The sequence below is a fragment of the Myxine glutinosa genome, chromosome 2 (genome assembly GCF_964187855.1).
Source record: "Myxine glutinosa chromosome 2, kmMyxGlut1.1, whole genome shotgun sequence".
NCBI lineage: Eukaryota > Metazoa > Chordata > Myxini > Myxiniformes > Myxinidae > Myxine > Myxine glutinosa.
Window position 1 is genome coordinate 43,711,597 of NC_136262.1, and position 26,936 is coordinate 43,738,532.

The 26,936-nt window shown below is 42.7% G+C and overlaps 1 protein-coding gene across 1 annotated transcript in view; it reads left to right on the plus strand.

Moving 5' to 3' along the window:
* LOC137422386 (CUB and sushi domain-containing protein 3) overlaps window positions 1–26,936 on the plus strand; it is a 1,172,941-nt gene that overhangs the window by 495,521 nt on the left and 650,484 nt on the right. The window contains 3 exon segments of the mRNA XM_078772588.1: window positions 8,440–8,543; window positions 10,389–10,501; window positions 12,481–12,663. Of these exon segments, the coding sequence (XP_078628714.1) occupies window positions 8,440–8,543; window positions 10,389–10,501; window positions 12,481–12,663 (400 nt within the window).

A 26,936-nucleotide genomic window follows, 5' to 3' on the forward strand; every position in this document is an offset into this window, starting at 1 on the left:
CACAGAATTCGCCAGTAATCGGATATATTTCCTTTTTGTCACTACAAAGTTCTCTAGTAGTAATATTTTATCCTTTCACGACACACCTAAAGCTTTTTCTGAAAATTCATATAATATGACCCGACTGCAAAGCCGCAATGAGCCGGCGAAGCCAAAGCCTCTTGCCACTATTTTACCCATCACAATGGCATCAGTAGGTTAGGTAGTTGGTAGTAGGTAGGTGTAGTAGGTACCGTACCTGGTAAGACTTGGTAAAATTCAGACCTAAAATGACACCATTTTCATTCTGGATAAGATTAAAATTTATAAAATTTACTTCTTCATTAATTCGGTGAATTCCGTCTCAACAACCGTGAAAAATTATCCCCTACGGCCGCGAGATTTCTAAAAAATAATTCTTCGTCTATTTTAGAATATTTGACGCCGTTTTCAGCCTCCAAAACACGGTACTAGTAATAAGCTTTTTTGAAATATTTTTTCAAATGCTCGAATCTCATTGGTTCCGGTGTTTGGGACGATTTTCGTTGAAGATAACCAGGCCCCATGCGGGCCCGGGAACGAGGTTGGTCTTAAAGTATTTTAATTACAAATTAGAGGTGCATAAGATTGTGAATCAAACAAAGACGGGTGAAACAAACTCCTATTGAACTTTTTCGCAATTTTTATGCATACCTCCGCATCTGCAAGATGGCGGCCTCCATGGAGCGATTTGGTGCGTCAAAGCTTCGAAATTCTCAAAGGATCCAGCAAAATCTGGCTTTTCAACATAATACGTATGCGTTCATTCACAACACCGGCTTCGCCGGCTACTAGTACCCTACTGCAAAGCCGCAATGAGCCGGCGAAGCCAAAGCCTCTTGCCACTATTTTACCCATCACCATGGCATCAGTAGGTTAGGTAGTTGGCAGTAGGTAGGTGTAGTAGGTACCGTACCTAGTTCAAAATGACACCATTTGCATTCTGGATGAGATTAAAATTCATAAAATTTCCTTCTTGATTAATTCGGTGAATTCCGTCTCAATTTCGGATATTTCCGGCTGCGAGATTTCTAAAAAATAATTCTTCGTCAATTTTAGAATATTTGACGCCGTTTTCAGCCTCCGAAACGCGGGTACCGGTAATAAGCTTTTTTGACATATTTTTTCAAATACTCGAATCTCATTGCTTCCGGTGTTTGGTGACGATTTTCGTTGAAGATAACCAGGGCCCGTGCGGCCCGGGGAACGAGGTTGGTCTTAAAGTATTTGAATATTACAAATTAGAGGTGCATAAGATTGTGAATCAAACAAAGATGGGTGAAACAAACTCCTATTGAACTTTTTCGCAATTTTTTATGCATACTTCCGCATCCGCAAGATGGCGGCCTCCATGGAGCGATTTGGTTTTTGAAATATTTTTTCAAATGCTCGAATCTCATTGGTTCCGGTGTTTGGTGAAGATTTTCGTTGAAGATAACCAGGGCCCGTGCGGGCCCGGGGAACGAGGTTGGTCTTAAAGTATTTAAATTACAAATTAGAGGTGCATAAGATTGTGAATCAAACAAATACGGGTGAAACAACTCCTATTTTTCGCAATTTTTTATGCATACTTCTGCATCTGCAAGATGGCGGCCTCCATGGAGCGATTTGGTGCGTCAAAGCTTCGAAATTCGCAAAGGATTCAGCAAAATCGGGCTTTTCAACATAAGACGTTCACGTTCATTCACAACACCGGCTTCGCCGGCTATAATGTGAAAAGGGGATTTTATCGAACGGGTTTGGGAGCCGCATTCAAGTCCTTAAAGAGGCGCATGCGGTCCCGGAGTCACAGGTTGATGAACCCCTTAGTAAGGCGATGTACAGGGGAGTTGCACACCAAAACAGGTATTTGATTTCTTCTCAGAAACGACACACGATTTTGAGGGAATTTTACCACAGCCTTCATCGTCCATGATGTACCAAAGTTTGTTCATGGCATTAAAATATCACTATCAGTGTCAGGGTCTGTGGGGGGTTTGAGTGAGTGTTGCTCCTGATCAAGATGAGCTTTCTATATTTAAAAAAATTCGTTTATCGACTTGCAGTATATTAAATTTAGGCCTATCGACTGAAGGTACCTGTGAGATTTGGATAGTGGATCAGGCTCTTCTTCAGATTCCGGTGCACCACAGTTTTTTTTTTTTGGATACAGGTTCGTGTAAGAGGCTCGTGTAAGAGTAAAAAAAAAAAAAAAAAAAAAAAAAATATATACATACATAATATATACAGTATATATATATATATAGATATATATATAATATATATATATATATACCGCATCATCAGATGCATATGGCTGCCGAAGCAATTGCTTGACTATTGGGCACAATCCTGGTCGGGGCGTTACTCCTACGCAGGACACTCCAATGGCTCATTCATCCGGGTGTGCTGGTACTCATTTCGCCGACCTTGAAAGGATGACAGGCTAAGTCAACCCCACCTGGTGTTAATTCAATAGCCGACCCGGATTTCAACTAAGGTCCCGAGAATCCCAAGCCAGCTCCCAAACCGTGAATCATTTTGTAAAAAATTCCAAAGAAAAATTCCATTTTGAAATTATGGGATATTTTGTGTGGATCAGTGACAATAAAAAATAATCTCAATTTCAATCAGGCTGTAACACATTTAAATTCAGGCTGTAACACATAAAATGTGAAAAAGTCCAGGGGTGTGAATACTTTTTGAGGACACTGTACATTATTTTTGTCTACCCATGTGTATGCACAGTGCACTCATGCCTTTGTTGTTGCTTCTTGCATGAAAGATCTTTTCTGGAGCAGAGCCCTGAAAGATGTTCTGAAACTTTTCAGCAAATCAACTCTGCATCTGCTCAGTTCACCAAGTCAGAAAATACATTTGATAGTTATAGGGAAAAGTGATTTTAATGTAATAGAAAAGTAGTCTTTTTGAAGCCTTTGTCAGCGGAACGATGAGAACAATGCATTTTCTCAAGCAAATATTCAGAGATGTATTGTAACAGCAGTGGGAATGAAGATGAAATGGAGTGACCCTCTTCGAAGCATGCATGAAATGCTACTTCACCTTCTTTCGTCATACCTTGTAGCTCTCTCAACATTTGGTTGACAAAAGGCATTGTGCTTGATTTTAGTTTAATTACATTTTAGTGGGAGCACTCTACAAACAAATGTATTTTTGATGGTTATAGAGAAATGTGGGCCTGGCAGGGCGGCCTCTAGAGGTATTGCCACTCATCTCTAAGCCATCTAGCCTGGGTTTGAATCCTGACCCAGCTAAAAACTGTCATCCTGTTTCACGGGCAGAGAGATTCATCAATGTGTGGGTCATCCACAGCATGCACGTTAAACTGGCATCATATCTACCTGCATTAGTTGGAGTCCTTCGCAATCCCATGGGTGGCCTTCCCAAATAGTATGTGAGCTATGTCTGGCATCATGGCCAAATTCCAAGTTCCTGCCATAATTACGGCTGGAAGAGGGATGGCAAACTACACAGCGTGACCCTTGCCAAAGAAACTGCTTCGGCTGAACGAACGCTCTGTAACACAGATTATGATACATCAGCCAGTCAGACAAATGTTGGATTGGTGATAAGGGATGTAATAAGCTGTCTACTCGACAATCTCGGTGTTCGGCCAATGCAATGATTCCAGGACTTTCTTTATCCATATTAATTACAGCTTGTGAGAATAATTAATGTGTAAGACTTGACTTTATTAGCCTGTTTAAGTCCACTGCAGCATCTCATCCTCATCAGCATGGTCGATTGTTTTATATTCTCCACAATTCAGAGGATTGTACTCCGGCAAATCTTTCAATTTTTTAACTCCACCGACACTTTGGTTCTACACTGCTTTTTTGGGGGCCTTCTTTCAGTTAAAATTTTGTTTTTGTTGTTGTGCTTGTGTTATCCATTCTTGCTTTATGTTCAGCCAAATTCCTGTTCAGTTTTTAATTCTTCTCAATATTTTCAATGATATGGTAGATGCCTGGTGTTGGCTTAGTGGTTAGGGTGCCGGCTTGGGATCCTAGAATCCTGGGTTCGAATCCCATTCGATCGCTGAATTAACACCAGGGGGTTTGACTCAGCCTGTCATCCTTCAGAGGTCGGCAAATTGAGTACCAGTTCACTGGTAATTCCCTGTGTGTCACAAGAGGCGACCAACAGGGTTGGCAGCAAGAAGAGCATCCGGCCATAAAACATTTTTATTTTATTTTATTTATTTATACAAGATCGAGGCTCGTGAAAGAGCGAACATTACTCACACAGAAAGACAAACAGACACATAAAACAAATAACATCGGGAGCGGTAGACAAGATGGGGAGAGAGGGTGGAAGGACACAAACACAACATTTGAGAGCAGGGACCGAGAGACATGGAGACATCGAGAGAACTGTGGGAGGGAGAGGGCTTTGGGGGGGAGGCATGGGAAGGGGGGTGGGGGGTGGGAGAGGTATAAAACATATGGACACTGCCAGGACTTCCAGGAAAGAAGTTGGAATTTCAAACAAGGTGGATCTGGGGTGAATTAGTGGGGGTAGAAAAGATCAAGGTTTTGGATGGGGGAAGAAAAGAGATGGTGGTGAACAGCTGTTTTGAAGACCTGGAGGGAGGAGTGTGATTGAAGTGAGTGTGGGAGTTTGTTCCAGAGGCGGGAGAAAAGAGGAATGAAAGAGTGAAGGTGAGCAGAGAGCCGAGATTTCGGCAGTTTAACCATCAGAGGGTGGCTGGCAGATCTTGTGCGACTTGTAAGAATATTTTGGGGACAGAGCACAGAGACAGCTGGGGGAGCAAGGCCGGAGAGGAGTCGGTAGAAGACAGAAAGACCACCTACCTGCCTGCGGTGAGTGAGTGAAAGGCCCTCAGAGATAGCTTCATCACGGGAGATTCCAATGATTCTGAAAGCTTTGGATTCAACAGCGTGAAGCCGAGCCAGGTGTGAGGCAGGAGCACCAGCCCATAGGGGAGAACAGTATTCCATTGAGCTGCGGATGAAAGCCTTGTATGTGGTGAGGAGCTCAGGTGTGCCTAGGAAGGACTTCGCACGACGGAGGATGCCCAGTCGGCGACTGGCTTTGGAGGCCAGCTTGGAAATGTGGTTTTCCCAAGAAAGATCATGGCAGATAGTTAGACCCAAAAGCTTGAGCGACAGAACTTCTTGGAGAGGAATGTTGAGAAAGTAGATGGGAGGGTTGTCCAGTCGATCTTTTCGGAGAGACATAGTAAGAGTGTGAGATTTGTCAGGATTGAAAGACATGTTCCACTTGTTTGACCAGTCTGTGATTTTGTCCAGGTCTTCAGAGAGTGAGGAGGCTGCAGACTGCCGATCTGAGGGAAGAGGAATGGAGCGGCAGAGAGTGGAGTCATCAGCAAAGAGATAGAGAGGATTTTCCAGAGAGTCGGAGAGATCATTGATAAAGACCAGAAAAAGCACAGGGCCCAGCACACTGCCTTGGGGAACTCCAGCCTGAACAGGAAGGGGAGATGAGAGAAATCCATTCAGGGCCACACGTTGACTACGACCAGAGAGGAAGTCCGCAAGCCATGCATGGAAATTTCCATGGATACCATCGGAGGAGAGTTTGGTGAGCAGAGCTGGGTGCCAGACCGTATCGAAGGCATGTGATGTGTCAAGGGAGACAGCTCTGATTTCCTGTTTGTCATTGAGGACCTCCATCCATTGTTGAGACAGCAGAAGCAGCATGTCCAGAGTAGAGTGACCTGGTCTGAAACCAAATTGATGATCAGAGATAAAGCCATTGGAGAAGAGGAAAGATTTCATATCCGAAGCAATGATGGATTCCATGACTTTGCTGATAATTGGGAGCAGGCTGATTGGTCTGTAGTTGCAAGGATCTGTTTTTGCACCTTTTTTGTGTAAAGCGGTAATGTTTGCTGATTTCCAGGATGCTGGCAGATTACCTTGAGCAAAAGATAGGGTGAAAATAACAGAGAGAGGGTGAGATAGAGCGGCAGAGCAGGATTTTAGGACCCGTGGGCTGATGCCGTCTGGTCCAGTTGCAGAATCAGAGTCGAGGTTTGACAAAAACTCCTCCACCTTGTCAGGAGAGAAGGACACAGAGTCCAGGAGCAGTTTGGTTCGACTGGGAAAGGTGGGAACAGAGAGAGATGGGTTTGGGACTAAGGATTTTGAGGCAAACACAGAGTTGAGGCATTCGGCTTTGTCACGTGCGATGTCAACTGTGTGGCCATTTGAGGTAAGGGAGGGGATGGAGGGGGAACAAACACCACAAACGAATTTGACCAGACGCCACCAGGATTTGGAGGAAGGAGACAGGTTTGAGAGTTCATTCTTGAGTGAAGAGAGATAGTGCTTCCTGGCACTCCTGAGGGTAGACACACACTTGTTCTGAGCTTGGTGGAAGGAACTGAGATTGCCTTCAGTTGGATTAGCCTTCCAAGAGGCAAAGGCAAGTTGTTTCAGGGCAACTGCCTCGCCACAAGATTCAGTGTACCATGGACGGGAGGAAGGGTAAGACAACTGAAGGCGAGATGGGATAAATCTGTGCATGAGAGAGATCAGTTTGCTTTGGAAGAATTCCCAGGAAGAATTGATGTCAGAGGCAGTGGAGATGGGAGACCAATCCAGACGATTGATGGCTGCTTGAAGACCGTCCCAGTCGGCCTGAGTGAAATGCCAGACTCGTCGACGCTGAGGAGGCTCTCTGAGAATGGCCAGAGAGATGTCCACTTTGACAAGCACATGATCAGAAAATTGCTTCAAAATGGGGACCAAGGTGCCCCAAAAAAGGCCAACCCTTGCTCTGTGGGGAAAAATGGCCTCCAAAGGTGGTTCTTATTTCAATTATATGGTTAATTAAGCACGCTATCATTCAGCTGCTGGTCTAAAAATGATGGTTTTATTTATCATCCCACGGTAAGTTGTCAATATCACAGAAAGTGAAGCTTGAGGCAAAAGGTTGAAATGCTCAATTTATTTGAAGACTTGCATAAGGGAAATGGTTTGTTCTGTGTTCTAGCTCCTCCACGAGCCTCGACACTTTTGCAAAACCTGAACAGCACTGCACTCTTCGACGACACGACGTAGTCCAATACGCCTCCTCCCACATTATTACATCATTATACAGCACCGTAAAATGGGGTGAATAGGGACAGCAAGGTGAATAGGGACACAAACTGAAAAAAGTTCGGAAACTTTTTTCGCTGAAAATTGATAACCATACTGATTTGTTGATATTTGGGTTGAAAGTGTTCTCTTGTTTTTTTTGAAAAGCAACTTATAGTCCCTATTAACCCCATATATGGGTTAAATAGGAATAAATAGGATTTTTATGGCTGTCCCTATTCACCCCGTTTTACGGGTGAATAGGGACAGTCACTAATACAAAAAAATAATAATCAAGAAATAGGGACAGTTTCGAGAAACTTTTTATCCCACATTTTTTTTCATTGGCACCGTGGTTTATATTATGGGTGCATATTATGTGCATCCATCTGAGCTATCAATTTAGCAACAAGTTGGAAACTCAGGATTGTTTCTTGATTATTATTTTTTTGTATTAGTGACTGTCCCTATTCACCCGTAAAACGGGGTGAATAGGGGCAGCCATAAAAATCCTATTTATTCCTATTTAACCCATATATGGGGTTAATAGGGACTATAAGTTGCTTTATAAAAAAACAAGAGAACACTTTCAACCCAAATATCAACAAATCAGTATGGTTATCAATTTTCAGCAAAAAAGGTTTCCGAACTTTTTTTCAGTTTGTGTCCCTATTCACCTTGCTGTCCCAATTCACCCCATTTCACGGTACATACTTGAACCAAGTCTCGTTTAAATCCACTCAGCTCTTCTCAAGTATCACTTTTTTACCTGACGACCTCTGGCATTTGCCAAAATCTAATCAGTTAATCTTTGCATCATGCTATGTGCTCGTATCAAGTTTGGTCAAAATCCCATAACTGGTTCACAAGTTAGCGCGGTAACATACGTTTACTTAACGAGACCTTTGACCTATGACCTCTTGACACCATGATCCAATTAGTTCATCTTAGCATCGTTATACATACTTGTACCAAGTTTGACTTGGATCCCTTTAGCCGTTCTTAAGTTATCGCGTAACGAAAACGTCTCACAGACGGACGGACAGCCGGACAGACAACTCAAAAACACAATGCCTCTGGCGACTTCGTCGGTGGAGGTTCAACAATGCAGTCTTTGGAGCAAAGTCCTTTTCATCAAATTTAACGTGCATTATTCCGTTAATTTTGTGTCTCTCTCATGCACATCAACCCTCCCACCCCTTTCCTTCCACAACTTCCCTCGACTTCACCATATACTATACTTTCTGGCAAACTCGCACACTGACAAACTGCGAAATACATCGTCTCTCAGGGGGTTTTCCCTCTGTTTTATTCTGACAATTCTTCTTTCCAACCATGCATTATTTTTTCATAGGTTATTCGAATTCACTTTGAGGAGTTTGACCTTGAACGCGGCTATGACTCGCTCGTCGTGGGGGATGGTGGAGAAGCTGGAGACCCCAAAACAGTCCTACAAGTGTACGTTATGTCAGGAGAGAGTACCACGCATACATTGAAGCAATTTGAAAGTTTGTTGTCAGTTTCATTACAACTGTAATGTGCGTTTTGATGTGAAGCGGTTCTTATGTTTATCTATCCTCCAGTCTACACCAGAATATGGCAAGGATGCAATAATGAGCGTACATTGGCATGCTTATTTTTTGAATGGGAAATCTTGTAACTTAGATGTGTGAGAAATATTTTATGAGCTTTTCACTGCCCTCACGCCGGAGTAGCTCTCTCAAATCTGTCAGCCCTCTGATCCTCTTACTTGTGGGTTACTGTGTTACCTCTCCTCTTCTCTCCATCTTTCTGTTGATTCAGCCCCTTGCTTTTTTATCCAACCACAGACCCACTACCCCATTGCCAGTTTGTTGCCTGTTTACCCAATGAAACCTCACTCTTCCATGATACTCACTCCTGTAAAAAAAAAAGAAAAAAAAAGATTCAGAGCCATACCCATATCATATCTCACAAAAATGGCTGCATTTTGATACTCCTCACCTTCCCCTTTATCAATCGCCTTCCGGGAGGGGTCTATAGGTTTGTTCTCCCCTCTGTCTGTCCGTCCATCCATCTGTCTGTCCGTCCCACCTGTGGTTTTTCAGACTTTTTTCCCATACCCTTCAACATATTCAACTGAAACTTGGTACATGGTTTTATTATGATAAGGTACAGAACAAATTCGAGTTTCAGGGCACTTCATCACTTTTTCTTCAAGTTATGTCCATTTTGGACATCGAGCATATCACATCGATAGGGGACATATTATTATTATTATTATTATTATTATTATTATTATTATTATTATTATTCATACAATAGCCGCTTCTGTCGGTGTTTGCGATATAAAGAACATGCATGCGATCTATCTGTAAGTTATAATTTTGGATATTTGAGGGGAGTTGGAGGGGGGTGCTACACCGCACCACATTTGGAATTCCCAGGACACTGGTACTCATTTTTCCGACCTCGGAAGGATGACAGGCTGAATCAACCCCACCTGGTGTTAACTCAACAGCCGACCAGGATTCAAACTCAGGATCCTAGGATCTCAGGACCCTAGTCAGCCACCCTAACTGTTAAGCCAACACGAGGCTTAGGGGACATGTATTGCAAAGCAATTCTCACTCTTGTTATTGCTATTATGCATCTCATGATATCTGTGGAAAAAGCTCTTTTTGAATGTTCTTTGAAATGTAATGACCAATATTGTTGCGGAATTCACACAATCAGACTCTTTTGCTTAAACATATTGGCCTGTTTCGCATTCATCCCTTCTGAATTGACGGCTCGTGTTGGAGGGATCACACAGGTTCAAATTCCATATGCGTTTGTTGTATTTTTCCTTATGCTATGCTACCGTCTGTATAATTAATGATGAAGTACACTAATTTTCATTCATATCTTTGTAGTTTACATACAAACTTCTTCAGGAGTCTTCGTACAATATAAATAAATAAATAAATATTTCTTGTACTAAATAGACACAAACTTGAGAGGAAAATGATGAGTGAAAGCTTGGCATGAGTTCTGTTGAAGAGGCCTACTTAGAACATTATTTTGACAGGTTTGTGGTGTGCCATTTTTGATCTTGTGCCTGGATCGCTGTAGCCCCTTATTCAAGCATCCTTCTCTTCAATGCACTTTGTTTCTCCTGGCTTGCACACCAAGCCCCATTGTTCACTGGCCTTTCGTTTTAGAGAGCTGTTCTCACATCTATCTTGCAAAACAAATGCATTGTGTGCAATGTGCATGTTAGGTAATGTGATTAATGTTCCAATTTCTTTCATCTCTCCATTCTCTCTCCCTTTTTCTTTTCAGCCTTACCGGCGCTGAAGTCCCTGACCTTATCGTGAGCATAACCAACCAAATGTGGATTTACTTGCAAACTGATGAAACTGTTGGCTCACTTGGCTTTAAGATTGCTTTTGAAGGTTTGTGTGTATTCTTTTTCACTTGTATTAATATTGGTTTTGACTTTGTTTTGTTAATATTTATCTTTTGGTAATTAAAAGCATAATTTAATCTGAAGCTTCATTGGTTTTTTCAACTCTTTGTACGATATCATATGAATGAATGTTTGGAATATATCCCAGCAACACTTTGTACATATCTAAAATATAATTGCAGAAAAGTTACCAAACTTATGCTGTCCAATTTTATGATAGTTACCTCCACCACCGGAGGTGATAGTTACCTCCACCACATTACCGAAGGTGGATGGAGGTTGTTTTCACCCCTGTCTGTTTGGTGTCTTTCTTGTTTGTTTGTCTGTTTGTCTGTGAACAATATATCTCAAAAAGTTGTGGATGGATTCGGACGAAATTTGGCAGAGTGGTAGTGTATGTGACAAGGACGAAATTATTAGATTTTGGTGAAGATCCTGATTCGGATCCGGCTAGTATAATTTTTTAAGTGACGCTTCACCATTGAGTGATAGCGCTAAAACTGATACATAGCACAATATCTCAAAAAGTAATTAAATGATTCGGACAAAACTTTGTGGACAGGTTGGGTGTTTGACAACAAGAAGCCGATTCAATTTTGTTTAAGGTTCAGATGCAGATCCGGCCTATCAGTGAGATACAAAGCAAAACTGTTCAGCCTGGCGGAGGAAGGTATATGCTCTACCGAGTGCCGTTCTAGTTAATAGTATTTTCGTTTTTATAACCGTTGATAGATTTATTGTCGACTTCAACTAGCTTGTTCTGTTATCCTGTGGAGATGTTGACATAATTGCTTGTTCAACATTGTGATCCAACTATCCCCTTAACCTCTTTATTTTGACAACAGAAATACACAAGGGAAATATAACCGATCATGAGTGCTGTTTCAAATCATTTAAATCATTTGCAGATAATTATCAGTTGAAGCTTTTTCTTCTGCTTATTTTAACTATTATGGGTTGAAATTGTGGTTAATGATATTTCTCCATCCAGGAATAAGCAATGCATATGAAGATATTTGTGCCATTTTATAATGAGATTATTAAAAGTGTATGAATATGCATGACAATCCCAATCTTCGTTAAAAGCTTTTCGAAATCAATTTTTATGTTTATTACATTATTTGTAAATAATGGAAAACCTCTTATGGTAGAGATTAGAGTAAGTCTGACTCGGTGAAAAAACATGGAGAATACATTCAATTTGTCTCAACCAAATGTTATGAAAGTTATGAACAAGTATATACAGGCTTCCCATAAAGTCGTTGCGCATTTTTAAACTTTTATAACTTTTGATGCACACCTGATACAAACAAATTGAGGGCAATGTAAAACTGTTGTTTACTCGTCAAAACCACATTCTTTGGATGAGCACAGGGCTATGAAAGCAAATGCAATTCAGCAAAATTAGTCAGTAGCAACTGGGGCATGTTGTGAACGAATTGGAAAGTCGGATTTGTTTTTATGTTCGCCCATCGCAAGGTCAGAAAGCCACTCAAAGGTGGAGGCTACAAAAAAAATAATGATAGGAAAAGGGGATCACTGGGAAAGGAGATACCTATTCACATTTCTCTTCATCTGGGTTCATGTTGCTGCGAAACAGGATGCAGGGAGTGAAGTCCAGAGTTTGGCAGTGCGTGGAAAAAAAATACTTGAGGAATATTGTACTGTGTTGACCTTGGGAACAGAGACAGTGTGGGGATGTGTAGAGGCTGCCAAATGTGTAGAGCACTTGAAAGTATGTAAAGAAGGAATAAGTAGTAAAAGGCCCTATGAGCATCTTCCATGATAGTACGTACCTGTAGAAGAGACAGAGATGCAACAGAGCATCTAACCAAGAGAGGTTCCAGAGATGATTATATCTGGTAATGCAATATCATAACACCCAGAATCACCTTTTTTGTCTTTAATAATTCATTTTTGGGGATTCCAAGTTAAAAATGTATCTTTCTGTCTCCTTACTTGCAGAAATTGATGCTGGAACATGTGGGGATCCTGGAGTTCCTGCATATGGGAAACGTGAAGGCTCAAGCTTGATGCATGGTGATCAGCTGAACTTCGAATGTGAGCATGCTTTTGAGCTTGTTGGAGAGAAGACTATTCTGTGTCAAAGTAACAACCAGTGGACTGCTAACATCCCCAGCTGCATTTGTAAGTAGCATCATTTCCAAGTTTACTAGTTTGTCATGTTGCTTCTGTAAACTGCTTGATATTGGAAGTTGCTTTGCAAATGATCGTTTGCTCACCACCCATGAAATGAGTTAGATTTTATTTATCCTTTTTTAATATCCCACATGTTCTGCTGCACAGACAAGGTTTTACATCCTATAACATGCTGTGTTTTTAGAATGTGACTGGTTGTGGTATCTGCTTGCACTTTCCAAGACTTGTTGTTTATCTCACATTGTCTTGTTGGTAAGGTGATACTATTTGTTTTTGCACCAGACTACACTATTTTATTATACTAACAAATGAAGTTATGAACAATCTACATACTCAAAGTTTCCTGTAACCGGATTTGGTGGTGTAATGTTAAGAAAGGCCGCTCTGGGTCTGTGAGGTCAGTGGTTTAAATCTGACTTCAGTTGAGTTATAGCAAAGCGGAGTACGTGGTGCTTCCTTCTTTGACACTCAGCATTTTATCTGGCTAGAGCACAGGCAAACAAACTTCAAACATAGGTTGGCAACCATTGCTTCGGCTTTATCAGCCAAATGATCTTCTCCTGTGTTGAAGCTCCTTGTAAGGGAACTGATATTTATTTATTTATTGATAAATTAGGTGATTTTCACAACAGCGATTATTTAAAAAAATATTTCATCCCCTGCATGTTCGTTCAGAGTAGATTTTGAAAAACTGCTAGTTCGTTCTGTGTTGGTTCCCCATCCAAACTTAGTATTGAAGGTATACATCTTGTGTCAAAATACTACAGTTGTTGTTGCCTTCAGTTTTGTTTTGGATCTCCACAATGACAATATATTTTTGTGGTCTTTCAATTTTTTCAACAGAAAGATGTTTTTAAAGCAGTGAAGCCACTTCAGTATTTGACTATGTCCATCTTTCCATCTGTCTGTCAAAAATGAAGAAGAAGAACCTTTCTAAAACACCGTGATTAATTCTAAAAGGTTTTAAAGTGTAATCCTAGGGGTTTCTAAAGGGTAATTCTGAAGGGTAATTCTAAAGTGTAATTCTAAAGGGTAATTATAAAGGGTAATTCTAAAGGGTAATTCTAAAGGGTAATTCTAAAGGGTAATTCTAAAGGGTAATTCTAAAGGGTAATTCTAAAGTGTAAATCTAAAGGGTAATTCTAAAGGGTAATTCTAAAGGGTAATTCTAAACGGTAATTCTAAATGGTAATTGTAATGGGTTCTAAAGGTTAATTGTAAAGGGTTCTAAAGGGTAATTCTAATGGGTTCTAAAGTATAATTATAATGGGTTATAAAGAGTAATTATAATGGATTCTAAAGGGTAATTCTAAACGGAATGGTAAGGGATAATTATAATTGGTTATTAACGGTAATTGCAACGGGTAAGTCTAAAGGATAATTCTAAAGGGTAACTGTAAAGGGTTCTAAAGGGTAATTCTAAAGGGTAGTAAAGGTGTCAGCATCTGAAAGTCCTGTAACATGCATGGATTGCACACATACTGCAAACTGCACTGCTTCCTTCGGACACGGCTGCAATTGGGTTTTTTTCATATGGCAGATGTCCTTCAAAATCTTAAAGCATATGTTTTACTCGCATCTGCTTGGGAGATCTATATTGTTAAATTTTCAATAGGTGCTTTTGAAATTCATTCTGATTTATTTTCATCTTATAGATGCTAAATAGGTGACTGAGCATAGATATAAATTGTTATGCATCTGAAAACCTTTTAATGAAGGTGCCTGTATGTCTGCACACATCTGTGCATGTGGAACCACAAGCAATGGATCGCTGCATCAAGTGTGCAAAACTCACTTGTGGGCAAATTTTCACATGATTAAGATGGATTACCACGTCAACAGAACCCTTTGTGTCATGCGTGAGAGGTCTTTCTCATTAATTGGTGGACACGGCTTACTAAACCAATGCCTTCTTTCATTGTTGAGCCTTTGCATGACTTGCATGTTTTCTTGAAGGATGAAAGGAAGAGGAGGTAGTGCATTTGTACACATAAGCTGACACAAGTAGGGTGGGCATCGCCTTGGTATAGGGAATGGTGCAACCAGATCACGTCAATTGATTGCAAGGATGACCGCTAAAATGGCACAGACCGAAAAGGAAACATACACTAAAAGTCTGACAGATGTTCTCCACATGACAGAAGTGTTTGTACTGAAACATTTGAAGGAGGAACGAGCAGAGAACCGACCCAGTTTTTCTAGCTCCATTACACAAACCTGCAGGGGATGAAAAAAATTTCACTAAAATATTTCACGGGTCGTTTCGATTACCGAGGGACAAATCACCAAAGTTGAGTGTAATAATTCAAATTATTCGAGGCTGCGAAGGACATTGAAGGTTTTGTGTTGCACATGCAGGCTGTAAAGTATTTCGTGGTAATCATTCAAATACTGTTTCCAACAAGTTTAGGTATACTTTGTTGAATATCTTTCTTTGTAAACTGCTGACTCTTCAGAAGAAAAGCATCGTTTATTTCTCAAGCTGCAAATAATTATATTTTCAGAATGCAGGGCCTGGAATCTTGAAAGGAACTGTGTTTTATGTCGTGCTAAAATAATAAGGAGCCATCTATTTTCACTTGTGACAGGGTTGTGAAGGGGAGAGGAGGTGGGTCCAAAACTCCACCATACTTGCACACCAATATAAAAAAATAGCCTCAAATGGAAATGGTAATAAACACAGCAAATTTAAAAGGGACAATCACCAGAGGTGGTTTCTTCCAGCTATAAGGAAAGCTGAAGAACAGAACATCTATTAGCACTTAATACGAGGCTTTAAAAAGAAGGACCTATCACATTAGCAAATGATTAGTTCGTATTCAATTTCTCATTCATTGCTTTTACCTTTGGCTGATCAGACAAAAGCAATTGGAGGATTTTACAAGTTTTTCAGCCAGAATGACCGAGAACACAAGACTTGTTTAATTCCATGCCATCTGCCAGATTTTATGACAATTCTGATCGTTTCTTGCTTGGTATTCATTGAAGTTAATAGTATCGGAGAGTGTGCTGGCACTCTATATGTGGGGATGGCGTGGAAAAAAGATTTCGGTCCCACCCGCTATATACAAAACTAAAGTTGGAGTATCTTCTCTAAACTGTCGCTTTCACTACATATGAGAGCCTACCAGGTCTGTTCAGGTGATTGTCCAGGCAGGGATCTCTTTTCAGTACTCCAGACCGTGGCAAAAGCCGCCCCCCCCCCAAAAAAACCCCAAAAATCGAGATCAGTTAAAACCAGCAAACCTTCGTGTTTTTTATTTAAAAAAAATTAAAATAATAATATAATCATGATCATCATCTTCAGCCAGCGTATTTCCAAGCTGCCTCTCTCAATGGCAATGACTGTGGTACCATCCGACAAAGTTTTACTTGGTGCAGCATCGTTTGCTGTCGTAATTTTTAATAGCTTGAAAGGATTCCTTGAAAAGTGCGCAAAACTGCTTTCCTTTGTAAATGAATAGGAAGGGATCAGAGGAGTGGACGGGATTAAGACTGTCAATCAGCCTGATGGGGGCGGGGCCGTGAAACACATTTACCCAAGGGCCAATTAGATCTGTATGGGTGTGGTTAACGGTGGAATATTATCAGGAAGTTGGTGACAGCAGAAACCCACACATATTTCTCGAAAGTATCTATTTCTATAAATATTTTTATAAACCCTAACCTTAGCCCACAGAGTTCTCCCAGGTCTCGAAAACTTATGAAAGCTTTTCTTCAAATAAAATCTATTTAACATGAGATAAGATTGAAAATGCCAAGTCAATGTTTCCTTTGTTCAGTCTATATTGTTTACATACGTCAATCCAGGGAACATATCAGTATAAGGTATTGTTATACCTTATACTGATACATCCTTCAATAATCCCCTTCAGGGTAAATTTCCAAAACCCAGGCTTACTGCACAGTGCACACCTCAATGTACCGGCACACTCAAAAATTACTTCTCCAATCTTCACAACCACTTTCCACAGGCTGTTCTTTCTCACTCTTCCCTCCAGGACTTCAAGCAAGTATTGCACCGCCATCTTTTGTCATCCCCAATTCTGTCCAGATCTGGAGGCGTAATGGTAGTAGTTTTTTTTTTTTTTTTTGTATACTGAATCGAGGCTCGTGAAAGAGCTAACATTTATTTCACAAACAAATCAACCAGACAAACAAAATATATAAAAAGAGGGAGCGGAAGACAAGATGGGGAGAGAAGGGGAAGCACACAACCACAACATTTGAGAGCAGGGAGAAGTGTGGGAGGGAGAGGGCTTGGGGGCAGGAGGCATGGGAAGGGGGGGGGGGGGGGGGAGAGGTAAAAAACACAAGGGGACCGAAATTAGCGGGGGTAGAAAAGATCAAGGTTTTGGATGGTGGTGAACAGCTGTTTTAAAGACCTGGAGGGTGGAGTGGGATTGAAGAGAGTGAGGGAGTTTGTTCCAGAGGTGGGAGAAAAGAGGAATGAAGGAGTGAAGGTGAGCAGAAAGTCTTGATTTTGGCAGTTTAACCATAAGAGGGTTCCAGTCTGCCAGCCAGTCCACTTAGGAAAGGTTATTGGGGGCCCACATAAATTTTTTACAGAGAAATGCAATTCTCCAGATATCCTGGTTGTTGTAAATCAGCTTCCAGATAAACACTTTTTTATCACCAGTTGTAATATTTTAACATTTCCTTTTGAGATAAATTGACCCCCTTTGATTCCACACACTGAACGTGTTTTTTTTTTAGTAACCCTATTATTTTAAACCTTCACATATGCGATAATTTTATTAGAGTATCAGTTTCCTTCTACATACTGCAAAGTACTTATATTCCCCGTGGATCTAACTTTCGCGCTTTTTGCTTGTCAAGTAATTTCCTCAACAGTTAAGTCCAGGTGAATAAATATTCCTTGTTGGACCCATGTAAATATAGACTGAAATGACATTTGTTGCACGAAAGTTACATAATGCAAAACAGCTTTAAAAGAAAGACCGCAAAATAATAAAAATATATAAATTTGTAAACAAGATCGAGGCTCGTGAAAGAGCAAACATTAATCACACAAAAAGTCAAACCGACACATAAAACATATAATAAGGGGAGCGGTAGACAAGATGGGGAGAGAGGGGGAAGGACACAAACACGAAATTTGAGAGCAGGGACATCGAGAGATCTGTGGGAGGGAGAGGGCTTGGGGGGAGGTGGGAGATGTATAAAACACATGGACACTGCAAGGACTTCCAGGAAAGAAGTTGGAATTTCAAAAAGGTGGATCTGGGGTGAATTAGCGGGGGTAGAAAAGATCAAGGTTTTGGATGGGGGAAGATAAGAGATGGTGGTGAACAGCTGTTTTAAAGACCTGGAGGGAGGAGTGGGATTGAAGAGAGTGGGGGAGTTTGTTCCAGAGGTGGGAGAAAAGAGGAATGAAAGAGTGAAGGTGAGCAGAGAGTCTGGATTTTGGCAGTTTAACCATAAGAGGGTTGCTGGCAGATCTTGTGCGACCTGTAGGAATATTTGGGGGACAGAGCCCAGAGAGAGCTGGGGGAGCAAGGTCGGAGAGGAGTCGGTAGAAGATAGAAAGACCACCAACCTGCCTGCGGTGAGTGAGTGAAAGGCCCTTGGATTTAGCTTCATCGCGGGATATTCCAATGATTCTGAAAGCTTTGGTTGCAACAGCGTGAAGCCGAGCTAGGTGTGAGGCAGGAGCACCGGCCCAGAGGGGAGAACAGTATTCCATTGAGCTGCGGATCAAGGACTTTGCATGACGGAGGATGCCCAGTCGGCGACTGGCTTTGGAGGCTAGCTTGGAAATGTGGTTTTCCCAGGAAAGATCATGGCAGATAGTGAGACCCAAAGCTTGAGCGACAGAACTTCTTGGAGAGGATTGTTAAGAAAGTAGATAGGAGGTTGTCCAGTCGGTCTTTACGGAGAGACATCGTAAGACATGTTCCACTTGTTTGACCAGTCTGTGATTTTGTCCAGGTCTGAAGAGAGTGAGGAGGCTGCAGACTGGCGATCTGAGGGATGAGGAATGGAGCGGCAGAGAGTGGAGTCATCAGCAAAGAGATGGAGAGGATTTTCCAGAGAGTCGGAGAGATCATGGATGAAGACCAGTAAAAGCACAGGACCCAGAACACTGCCTTGGGGAACTCCAGCCTGAACAGGAAGGGGAGATGAGAGAAATCCATTCAGGGCCACAGGTTGACTACGACCAGAGAGAAGGTCTGCAAGCCATGCGTGGAGAATTCCATGGATACTAAAGGAGGAGAGTTTGGTGAGCAGAGCTGGGTGCCAGACCGTATCGAAGGCACGTGATATGTCAAGGGGGACAGCTCTGATTTCCTGTTTGGCAATGAGGACCTCCATCCATTGTTGAGACAGCAGAAGTAGATTGTCCAGAGTAGAGTGACCTGGTCTGAATCCAAATTGATGATCGCAGATCAAGCCATTGGAGAAGAGGAAGAATTTCATATCCAAAGCAATGATGGATTCCATAACACTGCTGATAATTGGGAGCAGGCTGATTGGTCTGTAGTTGCAAGGATCTGTTTTTGCATATTTTTTGTGTAAAGCGGTAATGTTTGCTGATTTCCAAGATGATGGCAGATGACCTTGAGCAAAAGAGAGGGTGAAGAGAACTTAGAGAGGGTGAGATAGAGCGGCAGAGCAGGATTTTAGGACCCATGGGCTGATGCCGTCTGGTTCAGTTGTAGAATCAGAGTCGAGGTTTGACAAAAACTTCTCCACCTTGTCAGGAGAGAAGGACACAGAGTCCAGGAGCATTTGGGTTCGACTAGGTAAGGTGGGAACAGAGAGAGATGGGTTTGGGATACAAGATTTTGAGGCAAACACAGAGTTGAGGCATTCGGCTTTGTCATGTGCAGTGTCAACTTTGTAGCCATTTGAGGTAAGGGTGGGGATGGAGGTGGAACAAACACCAGAAACGGATTTGAACAGATGCCATCAGGATTTGGAGGAAGGAGACAGGTTTGAGAGTTCATTCTTGAGTGTGGAGAGAGAGTGCTTCCTGACACTCCTGAGGGTAGACACACACTTGTTCCGAGCTTGGTGAAAGGAACTGAGATTGCCTTCTGTTTTATTAGCCTTCCAAGAGGCAAAGGCAAGTTCTTTTAGGGCAACTGCCTCACCACAAGATTGAAGTGTACCATGGATTTGAGGAAGGGTAAGACAACTGGAGATGAGATGGGATAAATCTGTGCATGAGAGAGAGCAGTGTACTTTGGAAGAATTCCCAGGAAGAATTGATGTCAGAGGCAGTAGAGATGGGAGACCAGTCCAGATGATTGATGGCTGCTTGAAGACCGTGCCAGTCGGCCTGAGTGAAATGCCAGACTCGTCGACGCTGAGGAGGCTCTCTGAAAATGGCCAAAGAGATGTCCACTTTAACAAGCACATGATCATAAGAACCGATTGGAGCAGAAGAAGAGCAGCAGACATTTGCAGGGAAGTTTGGCATAACCAAGTCTCGAAGAAAAGATACTCCATTGAATGAGATCTGGGTCGGGAAATTGACAGATGATGTCAGTCCCAATGAGTCGCAGATGTCCTTTGCTGAGGTGCCATGACTGGTGAGAGAGGAACCCACACCCAGCCAGCTGGCATGATGACAGTTGAAGTCGCCACATATGAGGAAGAGAGAGTTGGGATGAGTGGATAGAAGTTGGTCCATGTTGTCAGACAGCGAAATGTAAATGGAGTCATCACTGTTTGGATGACGGTACAGAACACAGACGAACAAAAGGTGGGAGCGGAGAGGAAGCCGTAGCCAGAGGTATTCCTGGGGGTGAGGTGGAGAGAGGCCAGTGCAAGGAGAGTGAGGGGAGATTTTGATAAAGATAGCAACCCCACCACCAAGATGAGGCTCAGGTCTATCATACCGGAGGAGGGAGTAATCAGGAAGAGATATTAAGGAATCAGAGGCATCTTGAAGGAGGAAAGTTTCTGTTCAGCAGATCAAGTCTGCATTGTCAGAAGAAACCTGAATGGAGAAATCAATCAGGTTTGAGCGAAGGCCCCGTATGGTTGAGGTCCATTCCGTTAATGAAGAGAGAGGGGGAGCATTGGGTGCAGGACAGGGAAGGGGAGGGGTAGGGTCAGATGAAGGATGAGAGGGAGAGGTAGGGAGAGCTCTTGATAGTGTGTCAGAGATTACTGAAGATTTACAAGAAAGGGATGGATGAGGAGGACAAAAAGTTTGATGGTGATGGGATGAGGCACAGTGAGGGGTTGTTTGAGTTGGGGCAGAGGAAAGTAGAAGGTTGGAGGAGGTGGAGGTATGAGGTAGAAGGGAGACGAAGTGGGGGAGGAGGCAGCTTTGAGGAGGAGGGGGGTGAATTGGAGAGGGATGGTAGGGGGGGGGGGAGATTTGAAGGGGAGGGGTTTGGGGGGAGTTTTGAAGGGGAGGGGTGAGGGGGGAGTTTAGGAGGGGAGGGGCAAGGGGGGAGATTTGGAGGGGAGGGGCGAGAGGGAGAATTGAAAGGGGAGGAGGAGGGAGTTTTGGAGGGGAGGTGTGAGGGGGGAGTGCAGAAAGTGGATGATTAATGAAAAACGGACATTTATAACAAATTGGGTTTATTGTGATTTTCAAGTTGGAGATCTGTTTAAGAACGATAGAGGAGGGGTGGAATGAGGTTGAGTTTAGAGCATGTCGGGAGGAAGAATTGTTAGAGATTTAATTATTTTTTGAAGTGGAATGAGTTGAAGAGGAAATTGAAAAAAGCCTTTTAAATCGGAAGAAAAACAGTGTGTTGTAATATACCCCTGAATAAAACATTGCAGGGGAAAGTTTAAGCATATTGAAATAATATTTTTTTAAAGCCGTGAAAAACTCTCTTATATTCACAAAATACTGATGGGGAGAGGGAGCCTAGGAGGGACAACCACGTGTCACATGAGCAGGGCAAAAGGTGGAAGGCAAGGAGATAATGGGGGCGGGGCGAGACAGCGCACGTGGACAGCAGCACCTGGAGAGAAGCATGTGTAGAGAAGCATGTGGATAGAAGCACGTGGAGAGAAGCACACGATGAGACAACAGCATATGTGGAGAAAAGGAAATAAATGTTTATTTTTTTTGTTTGTTTTTGGTGGGTGGGGGGGGGGGGGGGATTTAAAACGTTAGAAAGAGTAGATGTTCGGGGAAGTTCGGGGGAGAAGGGAAAAATCCAAGAACCAAGCAATACAGCGAAGTAAGGAACTCAAGTTAACAAACACCGACGGGGGAAACCTCAGGTTACAAGGCCGCGTACGCAGAACAAACAGAAAACGAATAATTAATTACGAGTTACAGGAAATTCAAACCAAAACTAACTAGAAACAAACAATAACGCATAGATGGTAAAAATAACGAGTGGAAATTTGACAAACACATGAATGGAAAAACACTTAACTTTTGATGCCTGGAGAGATCCAAAAGTCACCACCTCGTTCGAGAAACCGGAAGCCGAATGAAGCATTTGGAGACATTGGGGAAGAAGACCTGCACCACCCACCACCAGAACAAGAGGCAGAGGATGTGATCAGAGGATGCGTTTCCCACAAACAATAAGTACCTTACATTATAATACAATATATTTTATCAAAGATGCTCAAATGTATTTGTTGATTAAAATTTTTAAATGTCAACTTTAACTTTCCTATGGAATGAGTTGTCAAATCTATAACCATATTTGTATCCCTTTTTGTATCCAGCTCTAATATTTATCTTTATCTCTGTGAAGAATAATGAAGACATTTCTTCCATTATCAAACACTGGTTAGAATAGGTACAATAAAATAGGTACATAAAAACCCGGTGTGTACCCTGGTTAGAATAGGTACACCGTATCCCTGTGTGTAAGAGGCGACTAAGAGGGTTGGCGTCAGGAAGGGCATCCGGCCATAAAAACATTGCCTCAAAAAGAGAACCATGACAATTACAACGACATATGGGCAGGGAACAACCCGAAGTGGAGATCGGTTTCTGAGGTTTGGGACATGGAATGTAGGGACAATGACAGGGAGATCACGAGAAGTGGTGGAAGTATTGATCAGAAGAAGAGTGGACATATGTTGTGTGCAGGAGATGAGATGGAAGGGAAGTGGTGTGAGAATGGTGAAGGGTAGGCAGGGACAGAAATACAAGTTTGTGTGGCAAGGGTGCCCAGAGGGCGTGAATGGTGGTGGTGTCCTGTTTTCTGAGGAGTTTGTAGACAATGTGGTGAGTGTGACTGGAGCGAGTGATAGGTTGATGATGGTGAAAATGATGATTGGAAAGCTCTTGGTGAACGTCATCTCGGGATATGCTCCGCAGGTTGGTCGGAGCGATGAAGAGAAGGACAAGTTCTGGTGTGCGATAGAGAAGCTGATGGAAAACGTGAAAGATGAGGAAGTTGTTGTGGTAGGAGGAGACCTAAATGGACATGTGGGAAGGAGTATGGACTGTTTTGTGGGAGTTCATGGGGGTTATGGATATGGTGTGAGAAATGGAGAAGGTGAAAGGATTTTGGAGTTTGCTGATGGAGCTGATTTGTTGATTTGTAATACTCAGTTCCAGAAAGAGGATAAAAAGCTTGTTACATACACGTCCGGTGGGTCGACGACAACCGTTGACTACCTGATGGTGCGTAGTCGAGATAGGGGTCACCTCCGGGACACAAAGGTGATCCCGGGGTAGGAGGCTGTTTCACAGCACCACTTGGTTGTCTGCGACATAAGGGTGAAAGGTGCGAGGAGAGCTCGGCAGGTGAAGTACCAACCGAGAATGAAGGTGTGGAGGTTGAAAGAGGTGACAGGAAGGGAGGCATTAAAAGAGAGGCTGAGTAGGTTAGAGGATGATGTGGTTGAGGTTGAACGTGGTTGGATGTCAATGAAAGATAGTCTGTTGGGAGTCGTTGGTGAGGTATGTGGATGGACAAAAGGACCACCGAGGCACTCGGAAACATTGTGGTGGGATGAGGAAGTTGGAAAGAGGATTGACGAGAAGAGGAAGAAGTTCAAGGAGTGGCAGAAGGCATAGGGTACGGGAGCAGAAAAAGCAGAGCATGAAAGTTATAAGGCAGCCAAGAAGGCTGCAAAGAAAAAGGTAGCAAAGGCGCAGGAGGCATGAAGGAAAATGTTCGGAGAAAGCTTGGTTTCAGAAGAGGGTCAGAGAGCGGTATTCAGGATTACAAAGCAGATAGCGAAAGAGAGGTGTGATGTGATGGGGGTGAGTTGCTTGAAGGATGAAGTGGGGCAAATCGTTGTGGACCCAGATGGAATTAAAGGAAGATGGAAAATATATATGGAAATGCTGTTGAATACAGAGAATGAATGGGATGGCAACATAGAGAGTAACCCACTTTTAGGACCGGCAGAGAAGATAACTGAGAAGGAAGTTGAGGAAGCGATAAAAGCAATGAAGAGTAGAAAAGCGGGAGGGCCGACGGGAGTTGTGGGAGATATGTTGAAGGCAGCAGGAAGTTGGGGTGTGAAGAGAATGACAGAGATCTGTAATCTGGTGGTGAAAGAAGGCCACATTCCAGTGGTTTGGGAACTGAGTACCCTCATCCCTCTATACAAGGGGAAAGGTGACCCTCTGGAGTGTGGCTCCTACTGAGCGATAAAGTTATTGGAGCATGGAATGAAGGTATTGGAAAGGGTGTTGGAGAGGAGGATAAGGAAGAAAGTGAAGATCGACGAAATGCAGTTTGGATTTATGCCAGGAAGAGGAACGACAGACACGCTCTTTATTGTGAGGCAGTTGCAGGAGAAGTACATGGAGAAGAGGAAGAAGTTGTTTCTTGGGTTTGTTGATCTGGAGAAAGCATTCGATGGGGTTCCACGCGAAGTATTGACATGGGTATTGAGGAAGTTCGGAGTGGAGGAATGGTTGATCAGATTAGTGATGGCAATGTACAAAAGAGCGCACACAGCTGTAAGGACGAAGGACGGGAACAGAGGTGAGTTTGAGGTGAAGGTGGGAGTGCATCAGGGGTCGGTACTAAGTCCACTACTATTTGTAGCTGTGATGGAGGTGCTGGCTCAGAACGTAAAGGAGGGTTTACCATGGAAGTTGTTGTATGCAGATGATCTGGTGTTGATTGCGGAAAGTATGGATGGACTGAAGGAAAAGATGAACAAGTGGAAGGAATATATGGAGACAAAAGGTCTGAAGGTGAATATAGGAAAGACGAAGGTGATGGCAAGTAGTAAAGCATGTGGTGAGGTGGAAAGAACTGGGAAGTGGCTGTGTGCTGTGTGCAGGAAGGGTGTCGGAGTGAACTCCATTCAATGTACAATGTGCGCAGAGTGGGTTCATCAAAAATGTAGTGGTCTGAGAGGGTCATTAACCAGTGTGGCAGCTACATTCAAATGTAAGGTGTGCACAGAGGGAGATGCAGATGGAGGAAATGTTGAGTTGGATCTTGGAGACGGCGTGAAGCTGGAAGGTGTGAAAACATTTTGCTACCTCGGAGACATGCTGAATGGAGAAGGTGGATCAGACTCGGCAACGGTTGCAAGAGTGAGATGTGCATGGAAGAAGTTTCGGGAACTGAGTGGCGTGCTGACGAGGAGGGGAGTGTCGTTGAAGCTGAAGGGAAAGGTGTATGCTGCATGTGTGAGAAGTGTTATGATTTATGGGAGCGAGACATGGGTAATGAATGTAGAGCAACAACGAAGGCTGGAAAGAGTGGAAATGCAAATTGTCCGGTGGATGTGCGGAGTATCGTTGACAGAGAGGAAGACAAATGATGAATTGCGAAAGATGATGGGAATTGAGCCTGTGATTGATGCTGTGAAGAGGAACAGGTTGATATGGTTTGGTCATGTGTTGAGGAAGGATGAAAGTGACTGGTTGAGAAGAGTGATGGAAATGAATGTAGCAGGAAGTAGAGGACGGGGAAGACCGAGAGACTTGGCTAAAGATGGTGGAAGAAGAAATGCGGGCAAGGGGGTTGACAAGGAGAGATGCAGAAAATAGGGCAAAATGGAGAAGATTGTCATGGGGACCGCAAGGCTAACCCCCGCTCTCGCAGGGAAAATGGCCTTAAAATGCATGTTGTTTGTATCAAACACTGATTTTTAGCTCACCTGGATGAAGTTCCGGTGAGCTTATGCGATGGTGCATCGTCCATCCGTCAGTCCATCAGTAAACACTTGCAACTTCATCTCCGAAACTGATAATGGGTTTGTGACAAAATTTGGCACAAATTGTATTTGTTATGTTGTGACTAAAATTTGTTCACTGCATAAAAAAAAATCGCGGTCAAAGGGGGTCTACGGGGAGTGGAGGGGGGGGGCAGTCAAAGTGGATCCAGGTTTGACCCCCCGAAATAGGAATTTGCTTTTTCCTCTGAAACTACACACACTATTTCGATGAAACTTGACCACAACCTTCACCACCCACCGCAGTTTGTTCACGGCACAAAGAAAATCGAAGTCTAAGGTGGTCTATGGGGGCTCAAAGTAGGTCTAGGTTTTACCCCCCCAAAATATATATTTGCTTTCTTCTCTGAAAGTACACACACGATTTCGATGAAATTTTACCACAACCTTCCACACCCATGATGTACCAAAGTTTGTTCATGGTATTAAAAAAAAGGGCCTTGAAGGATGTAGGCTAATGGAAGAGCTAAATGACAAAAGCCAGCAGGATTACAAACCACTAAAGGGTATGAGTTTGGGGGAGGGCAGGAGGCATATATACTGGGAGGAACGGGGGAATAAGACAAACAAACTTGTAACAATGTGTATCAAACGAGTAGCAAAGGGGTAACATTGCTGTTAACTTCCTATCAGTAGCTTGAAGACATATGTAACATGGAATGAAGAACTCTAATTTGTCGATCAGAGGCTTGTCCAGAAAGGTTGGCAGATTGGTGATGAACATGCTGGACATGGTCGGACCTTAATGTGCAGCCCTGCGGGACACCAGCTGCCAGCACCAGTGTGGAAGAAAGTGCACCATAAAAGGCTACTTGCTACTGTAAATTGCTTTGGAAGTCAGCCAACCATGAATGTAAGGGTCCCTCAACTGGCAATGTCAGAAACCTTGGCAAGCATGTCTGACAGCAATACCTTTCAAAAATCCTGTGGAAATTCCAAATTAACTACCCAGACCTTATATTTGAGGTCAAAGGCTTTTGTTTATAGATGGGTTGGCAGAGTAAGTATGTCAATGATTTGTTGAGTGTGCATGCACATGCATGTGCGTGTGTTTGCTTTATTTCCTAGGCATTTCCAACTCCCCTTTGCATCCTCTTTTCATTTATCAAGATTGATATGGAAGGCACACATTGCATCTTTCTTGTGTG